The 19,773-nt window shown below is 53.7% G+C and overlaps 2 protein-coding genes across 8 annotated transcripts in view; one reads left to right on the forward strand and one right to left on the reverse strand.

Annotated features, from left to right (window-relative positions):
- WNT5B (Wnt family member 5B) overlaps positions 1-19,773 on the forward strand; it is an 81,641-nt gene that overhangs the window by 25,678 nt on the left and 36,190 nt on the right. The gene's annotated exons all lie outside the window — the stretch shown is intronic.
- FBXL14 (F-box and leucine rich repeat protein 14) lies at positions 575-16,557 on the reverse strand. 7 transcript variants are annotated; one of them, XR_234734.5, is made up of 5 exons: positions 15,261-16,557; positions 11,900-12,013; positions 6,484-6,690; positions 5,556-6,308; positions 575-2,614 (listed from the first exon to the last, which is right to left on the reverse strand). XR_234734.5 is itself a non-coding variant. In XM_010805668.4 (5 exons), exons 2-5 carry the CDS (start codon positions 16,188-16,190, stop codon positions 6,243-6,245), a joined length of 1,317 nt encoding a protein of 438 aa, XP_010803970.1. In that variant the 5' UTR covers positions 16,191-16,263; positions 16,365-16,557; the 3' UTR covers positions 5,368-6,242.

The raw sequence follows: 19,773 nt of genomic DNA on the forward strand, positions 1-19,773 counted from the left end.
GAGATGGTGCCCCCTGCACAGCCAGCAAGGTTCTGTCTACATTTCACTGGCTTCCACTGGCAGGAGGAACCCTTACCTTGTTCCTTTCCTTCTCACAAATGCTTTCTCTAGTAAAACAGAATGACTGGAGGGAACCAGGGACAACGCAAAGGGTCCTGGACGTCAGGGACCTGGGCCGGCCTGGCCTCCCCGGAGGCTTTTAGCTTGTGCATTGCTGACAAAGTCAAGCCTAGCCTGGCTGACCCAAGGGAGCAGCTGGGGCTGGAGGGAACTTGGCGGTAGACTGCGTGAACTTCGGCTCCCTTCCTGGGCTGTAGCCCAGCCTCCTGCACCGAGCCCTCCTGGTAGCAGGGACCCCCATCTCTGACTTTGTTTCCACGAAAACACAGGAGGCACTCCCCCATGGACCCCCAGGTCCCAGCTGCAGCGCAGAGCAGTCTGGTGCGGGTTGGGGGCGGCTCCCAGTTTGGCCTCTTCCTTCTCCCCCAGTGAGAAGGGGCCTCCATCCCCTGCCTGGCCCAGGGCCTCCGCCACCATTGCTGCCAAATAAATATTTACCAAGCAAAGGAGAGCCTTGAGCCCACACTAATTTGTATTTTTAACAAGTCATTCATAAACTCTAGCATTTTAACTATTAGTTAGCAATTAATCCCAATAAACCAGCAGGCTCCTATGATGTGTACCCACGCTGTACGGGTTGGTCAGAGGGATACTTGTCCGTGTTTTATAGACTCTTTAAGCGAGTTTAGCTCCACAAGTGATAAGGCCGGGTTCAGGCATTATGGGCCCTGCGCTCGACTGTCACCTCCACGTGGATAGCCTCATCGTCCTGGGAGAGGTTCTGGAGCAGGAGCCCGGGGAAAAGGGCTTCAGTGGTCCGATTACTCTGGACCCTCTAGGGGTCTCACCCAGGCTGGCTAGTGCTTAATTTCAAGATCTTATACAGACCAAGGATAAGACTGAGGGCTCAGTTGCTCAATTCTGTCCATCTCTTTGTAACCTCATGGACTGTAGCTTGCCAGGCTCCTCTGTCCATAGGATTCTTCAGACAAGAATACTAGAGTGGGTTGCTATTTCCTCCTCTGAGGGATCTTCCCGGCCCAGGGATCGAACCACATCTCCTGCATCGCAGGCAGATTCTTTACCCCTGAGTCACTGGGGAAGCCCCAAGGATAATGTTATCAGCCCCAAATTGGGGGTATTTATCACCTCACTACTGTTGGCAACTCTGAAAGCTGGAGTTGGATCCAAAAGGATGTGGCCACTGTCACCAGAGCCCCTGAGGGGAGGGACAAGGCTTCAGATGGAGGTCGAAGGGCAGCTTTGTCATCCAAAATTTTCTATTCTGGATGATTTTTTTAAAATAGTCATTTCTTCGGTTGCTGTCAGGTCTTATTTGTGGCACGCAGGCTTAGTTGCCCTGCGGCGTGTGGGATCTTAGTTCCTGGACCAGGGATCGAACTGTGTCCCCTGCGTTGCAAGGCAGATTCTTATCCACTGGACCACGAGGAAAGTCTCATGGGTTATTTTTTTTTAACACAGATTTGCCAAGTCTTAGTTTCAGCACGCAGCATCTTTAGTTGAGGCATGCGAACTCTTAGTTGCAGCATGTGGGATCTAGTGCCCTGATCAGGGATGGAACCCAGGCTTCCTGCAGGAGGAGTGTGCAGTCTTAGCCACCGGACCGCCAGGGAAGTCCTGAAAGAGCGACTTTGAAAACAACTGATCTTTTGTTCCGCAGAGTTTGTTAAAAGGATGGAGAAGTGTAAGGAGAACGATGAATCCGAAAATGAGGGTGATAAGCCCAGGACTGCGGTAAACAGGCATTCTGGGCAGTAACTCAGGAAGTGTGCCAGGGGAGGCAGCTTTGGGAGCCCTCCCGTGAAAGGCAGGCTTCTCTTGTGATTTGCTCTTATTTCGGGAGTCGGGCCCCCTCAAGCTCTGCTTCAGAGGTGGTCCACTTTCTCCTGCCATGCACTTTTTCAAAGTTCATCTTCTTGTCCAGCAGGGTGAAGATTACTCATTCATTCCTAGAGAAGGCTGTTGAGTTGTGATAACAAGCAGCAATGATTCTGCAAGCCTGTTTGTCACGATCTGGGTCAAGGACCCCAGCGGGTCCAGACAGACTGTGTTCCCCTCCTCCTGTCATACCCACCAAAGGCACTAGGAGGGCCAGCATCAAATACTGGGGTCAAATCTGCGCCGTGTTAGGTGTAATATCCTAAATGTAATCGTCATGCTTCTCCCCATCTACTTTTTGACGGTTTAAGGTCTTTCCGCAGGAGCATTGGAAAATCAATGAGGCAGAATGTGTCGGCAAGTCGTTTATGCTGATGAAAACAGGCCAGGCTTGTTGTCTTGCTGGTAGAAGTAGTAGTTGTTGTTGTTGTTTTTTGACCAAAGTCATTTCAGCGACTTTGAAGAAAGGATCTGAAAATGATCACTCAGCCTGGTATTTATTTTGATATATATGCTGACCTCTACCTCTCAGAGCCGAACAGCCTAATCCTTGACCATCCCAGGGTGAGTTTAGGAATTTGCGATCGTGTCCTTTTGACTGGGGATCTGCATACATCACTAACCAGCTGGTCTGGAGGGATGAGGTTTCTCTAGGCTGAAATAGAAGGATGAAAACAGAGGGCCAACTGGAGATGCTCATCTTCAGCAGTTAATCTGTAAGGAATATTCCTGTACAAATGACGTCAGAAAAGGTCCTTCCCAGTGCACAGGGAGGGCACATCCCCTTCCGTAGCGTTCATTTCTCAACAAAGATCCCAAGTAGGCTGATAAGAATGGTGGGCACCTTGCATTCTTATCCGTGTTGTGCATTAGGAGTTTCTTGGATATTTGCTCAGAGTGAGGGGAAGGGTCAATGTATATAAATAAGGGGGAGGAGACCCGGCAAGACTGGGAACACGACCTCTGCCCTGCAAAGCCTGGGAAGCCCCCTGAATGCTCGCAGTCCCCGCGGCGTATGGACCCTCCCCTCCACACTCAGAGCAGGGTTAGAGGTTAATGAATGAGGGCTCTCCCCACACACGGGAGCCCGCCCCACCATGGCTTTATAAATAGGGGCTTAAACAGGGGTCAGAACAGGGCCTGCGTGTTGCTTCCAGCCTCTCCCCGTCTCCCTGAAGTCAGGGTGTTCAAAGCTGCCCTCCTTCCTCCAGGGAAGGAGAGGTAAGACCCTGGGCGGCTGCCACTGGCCCCCTGTGTCTCCATCGAGCAGGGGAGGGCCTCGCTGCCCCTATTCTTCTCCGTAATCCCTTCAAAAATAATTGCAGAGCCAACCTCTGGCCTCCAGCACATTTTCCACTTGATTAGAGGCCTTTGTGAAGTGGGAAGGGGACCCGCAGGCCTGGACATTGTGCGAGGCCTGAAATGTCCAGCTGGGGTTTTTTTCCATCAAAAGAGGATTTTAGTAAAACCGTTATCAGGGGCTTAGGGGAGCGGAGCTGCTGAGCCGCTCTGCGCGTGGATTAGCACCAGCAGGCCGGGCAGGGCTCTGGGAGGGCGGGAAGGTGTTGGCGGCCACTTACCCACAGGGTCTCCTCGGCAGCCCCGTGAGGTCCCCAGCAGGTGCAGGGGAAGGAGCAGATGGGGGAGAGGGGACCAACCCCAGGGCATGGGGGCTCCTCGTGGGTCTTTCCCTCCAGGCATCAGGGTCAGGTGGTGGCAAGAGGCTGTGGCATTTGCACGGAGGGGCCTGCCTGCTCCAGGTCGTGCCCACCCCATCACCGTCTCCACGGAGTCAGGGAGCAGGCGGCCCGGCCGGACCACTTCAAAGGGCCAGTGCTGGCTGCGTGGCCCCTGTGTTTTGTGGGGAGGAGGGAGCGGACATGGGGAGCGGAAGGGTGTGTGCACAGTGGGTGCAGCCACCTGGCTTTGCTCACTGTGCTGGGGTCTCCAGGCCAGGGACGGAAGGACGACTCGCGTGCCGGCCAGACCTTCGCAGCCAGGACAGGGCACAGAGGCCCCACTCCTGGGGGTTGAGGGTCAGAGTCCAGGCCAGCGGAGCCTCAGGACACAGGGGCCGTCACAACATCCCTAGGACACTGTCAGGCCGGCTGATTTTCCCTGCAGGACAGGGACACCTTCGTCCTGATGACAGTGACGGCCTGGAGGGGGACAGCAATGACTGAAGCCTGGGAGGGGGACCCAACACCTCACAGGGGGACCCGACACCTCACAGGGGGACCCAACACCTCTCAGGGGTGCCAACACCTCACAGGGGAGCCCCTCACCTCACAGGGGACCCCCCACCTCACAGGGGAACCCCTCACCTCACAGGGGGACCCGACACCTCTCAGGGGTCCCGACACCTCACAGGGGAACCCCTCACCTCACAGGGGAGCCCCTCACCTCACAGGGGAACCCCCACCTCAGGGGAACCCCTCACGTCACAGGGGGACCCGACACCTCACAGGGGGACCCCTCACCCCACAGGGGACCCCCCACCTCACAGGGGAACCCCTCACCTCACAGGGGGACCTGACACGTCTCAGGGGTCCCGACACCTCACGGGGAACCCCTCACCTCACAGGGGAGCCCCTCACCTCACAGGGGGCCCCCCACCTCACAGGGGGACCCGACACCTCACAGGGGAACCCCTCACCTCACAGGGGAGCCCCTCACCTCACAAAGGACCCCCCACCTCACAGGGGAACCCCTCACCTCACAGGGGGACCCGACACCTCACAGGGGAACCCCTCACCTCATAGGGGAGCCCCTCACCTCACAGGGGACCCCCACCTCATAGGGGGATCCCCCCACCTCACAGGGGGACCCGACACCTCACAGGGGGACCCCCCACCTTACAGGGGGACCTGACACCTTACAGGGGGAACCCTCACCTCACAGGGGAACTCCTCACCTCACAGGGGGACCCCCCCACCTCACAGGGAGACCCCTCACCTCACAGGGGAACCCCTCACCTTATAGGGGGACCCCCCCACCTCACGGGGAACCCAACACCTCACAGGGAGACCCCTCACCTCACAGGGGAACCCCTCACCTCCCAGGGGAGCCCTCACCTTATAGGGGGACCCCCCACCTCACGGGGGACCCAACACCTCACAGGGAGACCCCTCACCTCCCAGGGGAGCCCTCACCTTATAGGGGGACCCCCACCTCACGGGGGACCCAACACCTCACAGGGGGACCCCTCACCTCACAGGGGGACCCAGCACCTCTCAGGGGTCCCGATACCTCTCAGGGGGACCCCCCACCTCACAGGGGACCCAACACCTCTCAGGGGTCCCGACACCTCTCAGGGGGACCCTTCACCTCACAGGGGGGCCCAACACCTCTCAGGGGTCCCGATACCTCACAGGGAGGACCCCCCACCTTACAAGGAGACCCACCACCTCACAGGGGGACATATCACTTTATTCCCAGCCTGGGAACTGTAGCTGGGATTTTTGTCTGGTGTCTGATTTGACACAACCAGAGAAGAAGGCCTCTCTTCTTGAAAACCCGAGCTCCCAGCCCCTTCTGGGGAGATGAGCACCCCCAGCCCCTCTTGGGGACCAGGCTGGCGGTCCTTCTGCGCTTACCTCACCTGGTCCCCTTTGCTTGACTTGAGTGATCTGTGTCCTCTTTTCTTTATCTGCGTTCTTTCCCTGAATCTCTGTGTTCTGCGGGTCGCTGACAGTGATGTATTTCGGCCTGAGAGTCCATGGAGCTGCCCAGAGGGCTTCTGCTTTTGTTCAGCCTTCTCGCTGGCAGGAGTGGTGATCAGCTGCAGGCCTGGGCCCTGAGCTCCAGAAACTTCTCCTTTCTCCTCTTCCATTTCCTAACCAAAAACCACCTTGGTGTCACCAGGTTGGGGGCCGAGCCTCGTCGGGCTGGCCTGGCGAGGCACGGCCACCTCCCGGCTTCCACGCTTTTATTCCACGTCTGTACCAGCTGCCCTTTGGAGCCTTGTTTCCATTGCTGAGGCCAGATGATCAAGACCAAGATGGCAGGCGCCCCCAGCCTGTTCCTCGTGTGCCATTTTATGGAATCTGGCCAGGTTGGCTCAGAAGTTCTTTCTCCTTATTTCTGCTGCCTTTTCCTAATGCCTGTTTCCCCCAGGAGGAATCTAGGAATGCGAGCCCCTCACTGCTTTATCAGGCCTTTTAATCGTTCTCAGGTTCACAGGTTCCTTTAGAAGATACTCATTTTGATTAAAAACAAAAGAATTGATACTCCCCAAATTTTAAAACAGTTGTTTCTTTTCCAAGGAGCTCTAGAATTTTTCATCACAAACAGTACACTTCTGTTTTTTTCTGGTTTGTAGTTGAAAAAAGCCAGCACCTTCGCTCCTCCTGTTAAAATGGATATTTCCATGTATGAGGGCAAACATTTTCCCAAGTTGTTCTCCCCAACCCCCTGAATATGCCAATCTAACAGGATTTATATATGATGGTCTTAAACTGAAATCAGTGACATTTGGTCCCTGCCAGCGACATCAGGGAACCGTCCTCAGGGCGCATCTGATACCTGCTCCCTGAACGGCGTGCCCAGGACGGGGATCCCTGACCCGGATGAAACTGGAAAATTCCGTATCATCTTTCTGGAGGCCTGAGGTTCTCCCGCTCTGAAGTTCTCTGTCGGGTGCTCGGAACTGGGCAGCAGTTCACAGACAACGCTGCCACCTGCTGGCTGGACGCAAAGCTCACAGGCGCCGTGGATAAAGAGGGTGGTAGCCTCCACGTGGAAAAAAAAATACGTAGAATTTTGTATGAATGGTACTTTACTTTTCTGCCCTCCAGTGGATCCTAGTGAACTTGGGGTAAAGGAAAGCATGAGGTCAGACCCCCGGCTCTGACACTGGTGTGGACACAGCCCAGGGCCATCCCCGCGGTGGGGAGGCTGAACGGGTGGGAGAGGGTTTGGGGGAGAGGGGGTGGAGGTCGAGGAGCAACCCAGGAGGAGAGAATGACTTTCCACCCCTGCGTTTCACAAGGGGCCGCCCGTGACCTGTCTCCTAACTTGTGTGGACACGGTTTCAATTCTGAAGCAAGAAGGGGCGGGGCTGTTGCTGCTCAACCTTGTGCCCTGCTTACTGGGGTGCATTTCCAGTGGTCCTCCTGTGATCCTGTTGAGAATTAGACCCTCCTGTGTGGAGGAAAGATGGACCAGCTGCCTCTCCCGTGGGTCACGCTGTCCTGTCGCCCCTTGACAGGCGTCTGGACTTGAGGGAGCTGGAAAGCCCAGTCGTCCATCCTGTCTAGGCTCAAAACTCCCCAAGGCCTTTCTCTGCTTCTGGCGGCAGCAAACTGGGAGCTTGACAAAGTTCAGACCACGGAACTCTGCCTTACTGTTTTCACATATCTCTTAAAGATTCTAAAGATTGTCCATTTGAAATGAATTAGAAGAGCTAGAAGTTGTCACTTTAATTAGGTATTTTCATATAGTTTGCTCAAGGCACACTTGCTGGCCCTTTTTTTTTTTTTATTCTTTTCTTTTTGGTAATTCATAGCAGTAGGGTTTGAGCCATGGAGTTAAAGTTTAAAATGTGCTATGCTAAGTTGCTTCAGTCATGTCCGACTCTTTACGACCCCATGGACTGTAGCCCACCAGGCTCCTCTTATCCATGGTGATACTCCAGACAGAAATACTGGAGTGGGTTGCCATTTCCTACTCCAGGAGATTTTCCTGACCCAGGGATCGAACCCAAGTCTCATGCCTCCTGAAAGCCATAGTCAGCTTGTCTTCCATCTGAGAAGGCTAAGAATTTGAGGTGTGTAGCTGTTACAATTCCCGTTTTACCCATCTGTCCAATTTTGGCCTCAGTGATTTTACTAAAGATTCTGAGGAGTATCAGTACTGCTTTGGGGGTTCCTCTCTATTTAGAGACTGCTTCTCAAAAAGCAGAATGGAAGGCAGTAGCTATTCCAACACAAATGTGCACGAGTGTCCATATAAAACTGCCGGTTTGGGGTAAGATTTCCTAAGGAGAAACGTTATTACGGACGTTTGTAGTAGATACTTTCCTGATCTTTTTAGACCAGGAAAACAATACTTCCCAAGCCATGTGGAATAATTTCACGCTAGTTATAAAAAACGAATCTGGACTCAACTCTTTCCCCGAGGTGCCACTCCCATTGCTCAGACCCTGATATGGGGGGTGGGGTGGGGACGGTCTCCGCCAGCACTGTGAGCCTGGTTATGTCCACCAAGGAGTGGGAGACAGAAGTGGTTGTCAGTGGGAGCAACTAGACCCTTTTACTCTCGGGACAAGAGGGATCTGTAGGTAAAACAGCTGGAAAGTCAAGACCCTTGATCCTTGAGTGGTGAGAACACAGCCCATGTTCCCACAGCTCAGTTCTTTCTGAGTTGGGCGGCCCGGAGTGTGTGGCGTGGTGGGCTGTGACTTCTCAGCGTGGAGGTGTGTGCAGTGTCCGTGACGCAGCAGTGCTGGGGGCTGGCTCATGTGCTGAAGGACAGCGGGGGACCGACTGGGGGACTGGTACCCTAAGGCCGTTGACCAAATCCTCACACAAGCTTTCCAGCTCCTTGCAAAATGCTGGACACCGCGTTTGAGTCTGCACAGTCTAACACTTATTAACTAGTAATAATAACTTACAGGGGGCTTTCCTGGTGGCCCCATGGTTAGGACTCCACACTTCCATTGCAGGGGGCACAGGTTAGATCACTGCTGGAGGAAATTTAGATCCCATATGCCACGTGGAGAGGCCCAAAAACCAAAACACATAACTTTCAGCATTCAGGGTGCTTCCTCCAGGTGAAAATAACATTCCCTGGCTCAGCTCCTTCAGAAGTGGGATGGGGTGTCCGGTGTTGCTTAGCAACAGCTCAACAACCAGGATCTGGCTCCCGCTGGCTGGGGACAGGCCTCCTCGCTGATGGGGAACACCTGGGGCCATCACCTGGGCACGGTCTTTTACCCTCGTCAAGCCTCCTTCCCCATTTCTAAAATGAAATGTCCAGTATCTACCAGATTTGGGAAAACAGGAATTGTGAGATGGGGAAGCCGCACAGGGTCCCAACTCTGGGCACCCGGGGGCGGTGTCCACATCCCACTCGACTCTGCCTGGCATGTGTGACCAGGAGGCTGTTCACACTCACAGATGAAAGTGAACACACAAGGACATGGGGCATTTGTCCTTTACACAGAGTGGAAGGGTGACGAGCTCATAAAATGCTTTTAAGTCTTCTAAGAAAGTATGTGCACGTTTCTGTGTTAACGTACAGGAGGTAGAGGAATTCCACGTGGATTCTGTTTTACTTGCCGGGGGTGGCGTTAATATACCCCATCTGGGGCTGTCTCCTGCTCTTGGCCGACTCCCTCTTGCCCCTAGACTGAAGGAGCGGCTGAGTGTGGTACCCAGCACTTGGTACAGGCAGCTCCAGCAGGCAATGTCAGAGCCACTCCTGGAAAAGACGAAAGGGCTGACACTGACCAGGTGTGGACATTTAAAGGTGCGATGTCTGGAAATATCCGTCTTCTATCCGAGACCTAAGTGTCCGCTCTTCTCCCCGCTGTGTACTCACCCTGGAGACATTCTAAGTTGTTAATAGTTGGCACGGGCACAAATATGAGGTCTTCTCTGTGTGATAACATTCACTTTTCAAAAACTGTTGCTTGCTCCCCACTCTGAACAAGGACCTCGACAAGATGAGACAGAGGTGTGGCCCGGGCACTGGCTTCCGATTTCTAATCCTGTGCTTCCCAGGATCCACAGAGCTCCAGCCCGGACTCCTCATGGGTCACGGTGACACACAGTTTAGGTCTTGCCCTCTAGTAAAGGCACAGAATTAGCTTTTTAAAGGGGGTGACAACTGATGCAGGGGGAGGAGGGCAGCAGAGGGGCGACCACTGGCCCCGTGGCCACAGCAGGGCCCTGGGAGCAGAGGGGCTGCTGTCAGAAGCTGTAGGAGGTCTGGGTTTTGGTTACAAATCTGATCTCTTAATAAGAGAGTGTTATTCGTGGCATCCGGTCCCATCACTTCATGGCAAATAGATGGGGAAAAAGTGGAAACAGTGACAGATTTCATTTTCTTGGGCTCCAAAATCACTGCGGACGGTGACGGCAGCCATGAAATTAAAAGACGCTTGCTCCTTGGAAGGAAAGCTATGACAAACCTAGACAGCATATTAAAAATCAGAGACATCACTTGGCCAACAAAAGTCCTTACAGTCAAAGCTATGGTTTTTACAGTAATCATGTATGGATGTGAGATCATAAAGAAGGCTGAGCACCGAAGAACTTATGCTTTTGAATTGTGGCGCTGGAGAAGATTCTTAAGAGTCCCTTGGACTGCAAGGAGATCAAACTCCTCAATCCTAAAAGAAATCAACCCTGAGTATTCACTGGAAGGACTGATGCTGAAGTGCCAATACTTTGGCCACCTGATGTGAAGAGCCAACTCATTGGAAAAGACCCTGATGCTGGGAAAGATTGAAGGCAAATGGAGATGGCAGCAGAGGAGGAGATGGTTAGCTAGCATCACGGACTCAATGGACATGAATTTGTGCACTCTGCGAGATGGTGAAGGACAGGGAAGCCTGGCACGCTGCATGCAGCCCATGGGGTCACCAAGAGTCGGACATGATTTAGTTATTGAACAACAACAAAATTCTTTGTGCTTCCCAGGGGGACAGTGGTAAAGAATCTGCCTGACAGATGGGGGTTTGATCTCTGGGTTGGGAAGATCCCCTGGAGGAGGAAATGGCAACCACTCCAGTATTCTTGCCTGGGAAATCCCATGGGCAGAGGAGCCTGGCGGGCTAGAGTCCATGGGGTTGCAAAGAGTTGGACACAACTCAGCACAAATATTTTGTGAACACGGTGTTCCCTGGGGTCCTTGACCCTCTTCTCTGGCTTTGAAAACCTAAGTTCAAATTCTCAAAGTCAGAAGGAAAAGATTTTACTAATATTTGGAGATCAGCACCTGTCTAGTAGCCACTTTGGGAAAGTGGGGGAAAGGCCGTGCTTTAGTTTGCATATGTCTCCATTTAAGAGAAGGCTCTTAGCTTTAAAAAGAAACTGCTGGGACCTCCCTGCTGGTCCAGTGGTTAAGACTCTGCCTTGCTAATGTATGGGTTGTGGGTTCAATCCCTGGTCCCCCCGGTCAGGGAACTAAGATCCCACACGCTTCAGAGCAACTAAGCGCATGTATGGTGCAAGGAAGACCCGACGTAGCCTGATAAATATTTAAAAAAAAAAAAAAACCTTCCATAAAAGGAACCTTTGCTTTTTCAGATCTCTGTTGGCTGATTTGAATCATGAAAGCATATGATCAGTTTGAATTTTCTGAACTATTTAAGGTTGTACCGTAAGTTGAGCAAGCATCCTTGTCATTGCTGCCAAACTCGGAATGAATCAAGTGGGCCCCCCCACCCTCCCCGGCCCCTACCCCTGCACCTTAGGATGGAGGAATTGGGCAGGAAGGAATCTGAGGAGGGGAGTTATTCCGGGATACCCAGCACTCTTAGCTAGGGGCCTGTCCTGGTCCTGGAGGGGCTGCAGGTGCTGCCTGAACCCCGCCCTCGCTTAGGTCATCTTTTAAGCAACACTCTTGCCCCATGTGTTGTGGATAAGCAGGGGGAACCCTTTCCCGACTGCCACCCAGACAGTTCCTACTGAGGTTTGTTGCTTCTAGACGATAAGGTTGACACTAAGTTCCTATTTTGGTTTGTCAGTTCTGAAGTTTCAGCAAACACCCCAGCCAGGTTTTTTTCTGTTATTCTAAAAATTGCCCTGCAGTGCCTCTTAATGTGTGTACCACCCACAAATGACGTATCCACTCGAGTTCTAAGTGCTGCTCTTCTTTAAAAGCATCCCCTTCTATTCCTGAAGGTACAGTGAGGCCAAACCCACTTCTCCCTCTCAAGTGGTGCCCTGTGGCCTGAGCTTGTCCATCCTGCATTCAGGCAGCCAGCACTCACTTCCGGGAGGTCACCTTCCATGAAACCAAGGTGCAGTCTGTAGCGGATCCTTCCTGGGGAGCAGAAGGGCCTGGACTCAGTGGCTGGCTGACTTAAGGCGAGCAGTATTCTTACCTGGAAAAGAGGGTACCTTTCAGCAGGCCACTTTGAGGACTAGATGTGTACAAGCATAGGCAAAGCACAACACAGGGTCTCAACCCCAATTCCTTTCTTTCCGTCCCAAAACGTTGAGGGATGACAGTCGCCTCTGATGGAAGAAGGAGGTTTGTTCATTGTTTGCCAGAGACGCTCCAGATGGATTCTGAAGTATGCCCAGTTCAGGATGAGGAACTAGGCCCCCGATCTTAACTTCCAAACATTAACTTACCAGTGTTGAATCAAGCTTATATTTAACTTTGAAAGTAAAAAACAAACGGAGAAGCAGAAAAACCTTCCGGTTACAGTTGGCAGATTACTTTTCGTATTAAATCAGAGTGACCACAGAGTCTAAGACTTAGGAGGTGGTCAGATTTTTACTGGCTGAATGTGCACAGCCCTGCAGTCTCTTGGGAGAAGAAAACCAGTCTGAGAATTCAACTGCTTGTGGGGGCTGTAGAGGCAAACGCTGAATCAGAAAGCTGACCCTGATTCAGAGTTCGTCCTCACCAGGGCTCACACATTTTTTTCCCCAGGCAGTAAGCACTGTAACCTAAGAGGAAAGGGACAAATCCACACCTTCCCCAAAGAAAAGGAAGATGGATCTAGTGTCAGGCCCCATTAGACCCACTTGTGAAAGCTCTCCAAAAAGGAACAATGCGGCTTTTGTGATCAGCCCCAGCAGCGAGCTTGGAAACTTTACAGAACAATCTTCCCCAAGAGAAACCTGGTTCTTGCTCTCTTCCTGGAAAGAGGTGTGGATCCAGGAAAGTGCTGTGCTGCTCTGACCAGCGTTTTCTGAGATCAGTATTAAAACCAGACAGGCCTATGTGAAACCAGGAATATGAACAGCCTCGCTATATACACTTCTGTTTCCACAGCCCAACCACAGGGTGTCAGATGATTTAGTTATTGTCTACCAAAAGGAGCTCCTTGCTGGAATTGGTTGGTATTCTGCCCCAGTGCAGGCTAAGAACCCACCAGAGCGGATGGAGTGGCTGCCTTCTTAAAATGCAAATGGACAAGAACTCCAGGCCCGCCTCCTTCTTAAAATGCAAATAGGCAAGAACTCCAGGCCCGCCTCCCCACCGACTCAGTGGGGCTGGTGGAGAATGCTAAGGAGGGACCGGGTGCCCCCCTCCCCTGCCCACAGCTCCCTCTGAGGCTCAGTCCGCTTGCCTGAGTGCCCTTAACTTTCCCAACAACAATGGCCCTGGTGCCCGCCCCGCCCTCTCGCAGCCTCCCCCATACCCTCTAGGGATCAAGAAACCCATCCTTCTTCCCACTTCCACATCTCATGACCCATTTCTCAAACATCTCCCCTAGGTCTCATGTGGAGACCTTGTGGAGAAAAACTGGCCACCCTGGTGGAATTGTGACTCTTACAAAAGTTTCATTTTGTTCAGTTTCTTTAAATTTCCATGTTGTTGACAGTTCAGAAATGATATAAATCTCCATTCTAATCACATTTCTAGCAACAGAACATTTAGATGTCAGCAGTAAACTTTATACAGGATAAATTTTTCACCACAAGCTTCCTCACACCACACAGGCTCCACCGAACCCTGCATCTTATACTTTTACTTCAGAGATGCAAACCCACCTCCTACTTTGGCCTGGACCCAAACACACACACTGCCTTAAAAATAATTCACAGATACAAGGCTTTTGGTTGTTTTTTTTTTTTTCAAAAAACATACTTCATATTTCCTCTTTTATTATATAAATATCAGTTTAACCTTTTACTGTAAGAATATAAACGTTTTAAGAGGATCTTTGTTATTATTTATACAAATTCACAAACAGTACAATTAATTGATAAAGGTCTCTGGGTTTCTTTAACTCCATGGTCTCGCATGTTGCTGTGGAGGATTCTAAAAAAATAAACAAAACGAACAAAAAACTCCAACAGAAAAATATACATCCTACTCAGAAGTGATTTTTTTTTTTTAAAGCCACAAGTCCCAACCCCCACCAAAATAAAGCAAGGCGTTTATTCCTCCATTTAGAAACAGAATTTTTAAAAAACCCACCAACACCTGTTTTATTAACAGAATAGAGATAAGACATGAATTTCAGTCTCCTCCCTTCACACCAGGGCCCGGGGCCTCTCTAAGCCAGTGCCAGTTCCAGCTCCTCTGCTCCCTACAGGAAGCCTCACTGTGACCTTTTCGTGGGGAAATGTGGAAGAGAGGGAGGGCAGGGCAGACTTTGCATATATAATCATCATTTTCAAGACACAATCTGCACCTCAGACAGACCAAACAAAAAAAACAACAGTCCAACTCTCATGTCTCCCACACATTTGTGCTATAAATTAAGTCAAGATTTAGGAGCACGGGCTGGGTCCTCAAATGCTTACGGACAAGGAGAAAAAGAAAAATAAGAGCCAGAAATGTGAAGTGGGGAGCACTGGATGGATGGGGCTTGGGAAGAAGCCAAAACGAAAAAAGACGTACAAACCCAATGGGCATCTTTCCAGTCCAGGCACAAAAATGTTTCAGTCTCAAAATATCTCTCTTGTAGAATTCCAGGGCTTCAGAGAAAAAAGTAAACTAAAACGAGGTAGCCAGACATATATATGTGTGTGTGTGTATATATATATATATATATATAACTTATATATATATAATATATAGAATATACTCAGCAGAAAAAAAACAGACAAGTTGATGTCAAGTTTCTTCAAAAAATAAAAAAAGAGACAATACGAATGAAATGAGCGTGAGTAGCAGAGTGCTGTCAGAGGAGCGATGAGGCGAGACTGGGATTAGTTACAAAGTGGAAGAAGGGTGAAAAGGCCGTTGTAGTTGGGTTTGCTTTTATACATTTGGAAATAAAAACCAGATCACAGTATTCAAATGAAAGCTTAAGTGAAGGCAGACATTTTCCTCAACTCCCCAGGGCTGGAGGGATTGCTCACTCCCACCCCCACCCCCACTTCCAGGCGCAGCGCGGACACAGTAGCTCAGTCCCTCCTCCGGACCCCCAACGGGAGGAGTGGGTGGTGGGCGGCGGGTCCATCTCCACACCCTCAGGGAACAGGAGAGGGGCGGGTGGGGGGGGAGGGTGGAGGGACCCCCACCCCGGACACACGAGAAGGGAAGAGGGGAGGGGAGCCTGGGGGCTTCCGGTCATCGCCCCACCGCGTCCGCGGCCCGAGGGCGAACAGGGCGGGACTGGGGGGGGGGGGCGGGGGGGACGGGTGCTGCCGCCCTCACCTGACCTTCTCACTGTCCGTCATCTGCCAGAGGCCCAGGTTGAGTACCTTGAGGCAGGGCAGCTGCGTGATGCGCTCCAGGCCGCGCTTGGTGATGCGGGTGCAGCCGTACAGGTCGATGCCGGTGAGTTGGCTCAGGTGCTCCGCGATCAGCTCCAGGCCCTTGTCCGTGATGCGCACGCACTGGCCGATGTTGAGCGTGCGCAGCCCGTGCATCTGCCGCACCATGCGGTTGATGCCGTCGTCGCTGATGTGGCAGGAGCAGAGGGACAGGGACTTGAGGCCGTCCAGCCCCTGCGCGATGTAAGCCAGGCTCTGGTCCCCCACCTTGTCGCAGAAGGACACGTCCAGCCCCGAGAGGCGCAGGCTGCCCATGGCCAGATGCATGATGCCCGTGTCGCTGATGTTGTCGCACGAGCGCAGGTTGAGGCTGCGCAGGCTGCCCATGTGCGACAGGTGCAGGAGCCCGGCGTCCGAGATGCCCCCGCAGAAGCTGAGGTTGAGGAGCCTCAGGCCCGTCAGTCCCCGGGAGATGTGCTTCAGGGACAGGTCCGTGAGCTTCTGGCAGTCCTGCAGCGTGAGCTGCTCCAGGCCCAGGCAGCCCTCGGCCGCGCTGCGCGTCATGCCGGCCAGGTGCCCGATGCCCACGTCCGAGAGGTGGCGGCAGCTGCGGAGATTGAGGCTCTTGAGGCGCTGCAGGCCCCAGGCGATGAGCAGGAGGCCGGTGTTGGTGATGTTGCTGCAGCCGCCCAGCTCCAGCACCTCCAGGCCCTTGAGGTACTGGGCGATGCGGCCCAGGCTGCTGTCGGTGATCTGCTTGCAGAGGCTCAGGTTGAGCGCGCGGAGCGAGCCGATCTCCTGCACGAACGCGTGGCCCAGCCCGTTGTCGGTGAGGTTATAGCAGCCGCTGAGGTTGAGGCTCTCGATGTTGGCCATACCCTGGATCACGTAGCTGAGGCTGCGGCGCAAGCTCAGGATCTGCACCCGGCGGATGCCCCGGGCCTGCAGGCTGGGGAACAGCGACGGGTTGGCCCGGCGCAGGTGCAGCTTGGCCTCCACCCCCCGCCACACCGACTTGTGGTAGGCGGCGTCCCGCCAGGCCGTGCACACCTGCGCCGCGCGCCCCTTGTCGCGCACGTCCAGGTAGCCGAAGATCATGGCCAGCAGCTCGGGGAACAGGCACGAGATGTGCGTCTCCATCTTCCTCCCCGCGGCGCCGGGGAGGAGGCGCGGGCCCCGCTCCCGCCCGAGCGACGAGGCGGCTGGCCGGCCGCGCCGCGGGCCCAACGGACGCGCCTCCCGCCTTCCGGCTCGGCGCCGCTCCTCCTCCAGTCCGCGCGTCCTTCCTGCCCGCCCTCCCCGCCCGGCGCGCTCGGCGTTCACATCCCGGGCGGGCGCCCCCGCGGCCCGGCCCTCGCTGGGCTCAGCCCCGCTGCGCCCGGCCCGCGCCGCCCCGCCGCCGCCGCCGCGCCCCCGGCCGCATCCTCCGGCGCCCCGCGGGCCGGGCTGCGCGCTCGGGCTGGGCGCCGGGAGGCTGCGGCCGCCTTTGTCCTCGCCCGCTTTTCAAAGCTGCCAGCGGGCCGCCCGCACTCGGCCTCCCCAGCGGGGGGACCTCGGGCCGGCGCGCTCTCGGCCCCCGCGTCCGCGCGCGGGGCAGCGCTGGCCGGCACGGAGCGCGCGCGCGGAGCCGACCCGGGGCGAGCGGCGGCCGCGCCGGGGGCGTCCGGGCCGGACCCGCTGCTCTCCGCGCCTCCGCGCCCCCGCCCCCCGCGCTCCCCCGCGCGCGCGCGATGGTACGAGCCTGCGCGCCGGAACTGCCGGCGTTGCCTTGGAAACCGAGCGCCGGCCCGCCGCGGGTTAACCCTGTGCTCGCCGTCTGGACGTGGGAAGCCCGCAGCCGCTTCCGCCGCCGCCGCCGCCGCCAGCGGGGAGCTGCCGGCCACGCCCGGCCCGCGTCTGGGCTCTGAGCCTCCGGTCCGAGGCTGCCCCGCGCGCCCCTTGCCCAGCCTCCCGCTGGCTCCCTTTATCCTCCCTCAAGACTCTCCAGCCCAGATCCTGGCTGGGGGCCGCTCCGCTTCCCTCCCTGCCTGAGTCCCCGGGGCCTCGCGGCGCGTCTGTGCGGCGACCCCCTCGGTTCTCCCCAGTGGGCAGCTTCCCACGGTTCCTTTCTCTCCAGTCTTGTGCGGTAAACTAGGGAGAAACTCCGCTCTGTCCGCGCGTCCCTTAGCCGAGCTCGGCCCCCCGATGCGCACTGGGGATCTAGGCATTACCACTTCCTTCTAGCATGTTCCGGGTGTTTCCAGACACCGCCGCCTGTGCGCTCCTTCGGTCCCTGCGCATCACAACTTCCTCCGCTTCTGCACTCGGCCGGGAGCCCCGGGCGGCGCCGGGTCGCATCCTCCTGCCTCCCCAAGCCCTTCTCTGCATCGCCTTCTTTGTCAGCCTCTTAGACGGTGAAGGGCCCAGTCGTGCTGATAGCCAGGGAATTCTTGTGTGCCTTCACAGTTTTGCCTTTGGGTAAAACAGAGTGACGATTGGGCTTGATTTAAAGTGCTTCACCAAATGTCTGTTCGTTTATAAACTGTGTTTGCTGGAATCATGAAATGCTGTAGTCTAGAAGTGGCTTCTGGGTTTTAAATAACCACTCAGAGGATAGGATTTCAGAGTTTCATTTTAACTTCCCCTAACGAAGAATTCCGCAATCAGAAAATGAAAATCTGTTTTTAATGAATTTGTGGATCCACACAAACGTGATTCAGCTATCAAAGAAGGAAATTGGGGGTACTTCTCTGGCAGTCTAGTGCTGAGACTGGGCTCCCAATGCGAGGAGTCCGGGTTCTAGTCCTAGTTGAGAAACTAAGGTGCTAATATCTCGCGTGGGGTGGGGGTGGGGAATGGTTTAATTGGTTGTTTAAGGGCATGAACACGATTTTTACTGCGTTCCATATTTAGTATATGAGGTTCACTTTTGGCCACTTCTGTTTTGCCCAGGAGACCAGTAGTGGGCTAAGTACATACAGATTGGTAATAGGCATCATACGTTTTAGACTTTACCACCTACCTCTCTTGTTCTTCCATCTGGAAATGCAGAAGCAAAATCCTTCACACACACACACACACCCAATCCCCCCACCCCACTCCCCAGTTGCACCTGGTGTGAGGCCCATAGATTTGTATAACTCTCCTGGAATAATGGGCTTCCCAAGTAGCTCTAGTGGTGAAAATCCGCCAGCCAATGCAGGCTATGGGATCCCCTGGAGGAGGAAATGGCAACCCACTCCGGTCTTCTTGCCTGGGAAATCCCATGGACAGAGGCGCCTCACTGGCTATAGTCCACAGAGTTGCAAAGAGTTGGATGCAACTGAAGCGACTTGACGTGCACACACGTGGAATAATACAGGGTTGTGCTGGTCATCTAGAGGATTCCAAATGTGCTGTCCAATAGAGTCACAAATCTGGGGCACATCTGGTCTGGCACTCTTGTCCTGGGGTATATCCAGGCTTATGGTGGTCTCCCACCACTGCTGCCTAAACTTTCAGGTTACACGCCCTGTAAAGTGACTTTTCTCGTTGGTCTGTGGGCTCAGATATGTTTGTGTTGTTATCAAGGTCCTAATCAAAAACACCTTAAACCTCCCAAACACAAAACAAAGTCCTCAACCACTTTATGGGAGGGAGGGGAGATTTGCTTGGGGGTGGGGGTGGGGCTGGGGGTTGCCTGACCTGGAGTGAAGGAGCTTAAGTTAACCCTGTTTCTCCTGCTCTATTAGCTTCGCTGATAGCTCAGTTGGTAAAGAATCCGCCTGCATTGAGGGAGACCTGGGTTCCATCCCTGGGTTGGGAAGATCCCCTGGAGAAGGGAAAGGCTACCCACTCCAGTATTCTGGCCTGGAGAATTCCATGGACGGTCTCAAAGAGTCAGACCCCACTGAGTGACTTTCATTTCACTCCTGCTCTCAACTCTGAAAAGTCATTTAGTGGTACCTGGAAATGCTTTCTCTAGAAGCTGACCACCTGCTGCTAGTTCTCACAAAACTTTTTCTTGAGTTGCACTCTAGACTTTTATTAGTACAGGGCCTTTTTACTTAAGACATTGAAACATATAACCATGATTTTCAGCAATATGATTATGTTCGTGTTTAATAAATAGAGTAAGCATCAGGAAGAAATGGGGGCACAGCGTGGCATGGGTGCCCCCTCTGCTGAGCCTGAGGTGAGGAGGAAGTGCCTCCCACTCTGGGTCTCAGTTTCCTTGTGTTCTGCCAGGGCAGACTGGCTGGATAGTCTACAGTGATCTTCCCACAAGTCACACTATGGAAAAGCATGAGTGTTTGAGTTCTGTCTCATCCCAACATTTCACTTTGTTCCCAATTCAAGTGAAAGTAGGGACAATTTCACGTGGCTTCGTGGGGGCTTCAGTTTAGGCTATGATTTGAGACACAAAAATAGAGGGAGAGCATTATGGTCCAGAGACTGGGTGATTGACAATTATGTATATATATAATATATATGTGCCTAG

Source organism: Bos taurus, chromosome 5 (genome assembly GCF_002263795.3).
Source record: "Bos taurus isolate L1 Dominette 01449 registration number 42190680 breed Hereford chromosome 5, ARS-UCD2.0, whole genome shotgun sequence".
Taxonomy (NCBI): domain Eukaryota; kingdom Metazoa; phylum Chordata; class Mammalia; order Artiodactyla; family Bovidae; genus Bos; species Bos taurus.

What these genes read in the sequence shown, in the direction of transcription:
- FBXL14 (XM_010805667.4), bottom strand. Translation starts at nt 16,454, where the DNA reads ATGGAGACGCACATCTCGTGCCTGTTCCCCGAGCTGCTGGCCATGATC. An exon ending in AGATGACGGACAGTGAGAAG is followed by an intron (nt 12,014 to 15,260) that starts GTCAGGTGAGGG and finishes CCTCTTTTCCAG; the next exon opens with GTAAGAATACTGCTCGCCTT. An exon ending in TGGAAGGTGACCTCCCGGAA is followed by an intron (nt 6,691 to 11,899) that starts GTGAGTGCTGGC and finishes TTCCACGTGGAG; the next exon opens with GCTACCACCCTCTTTATCCA.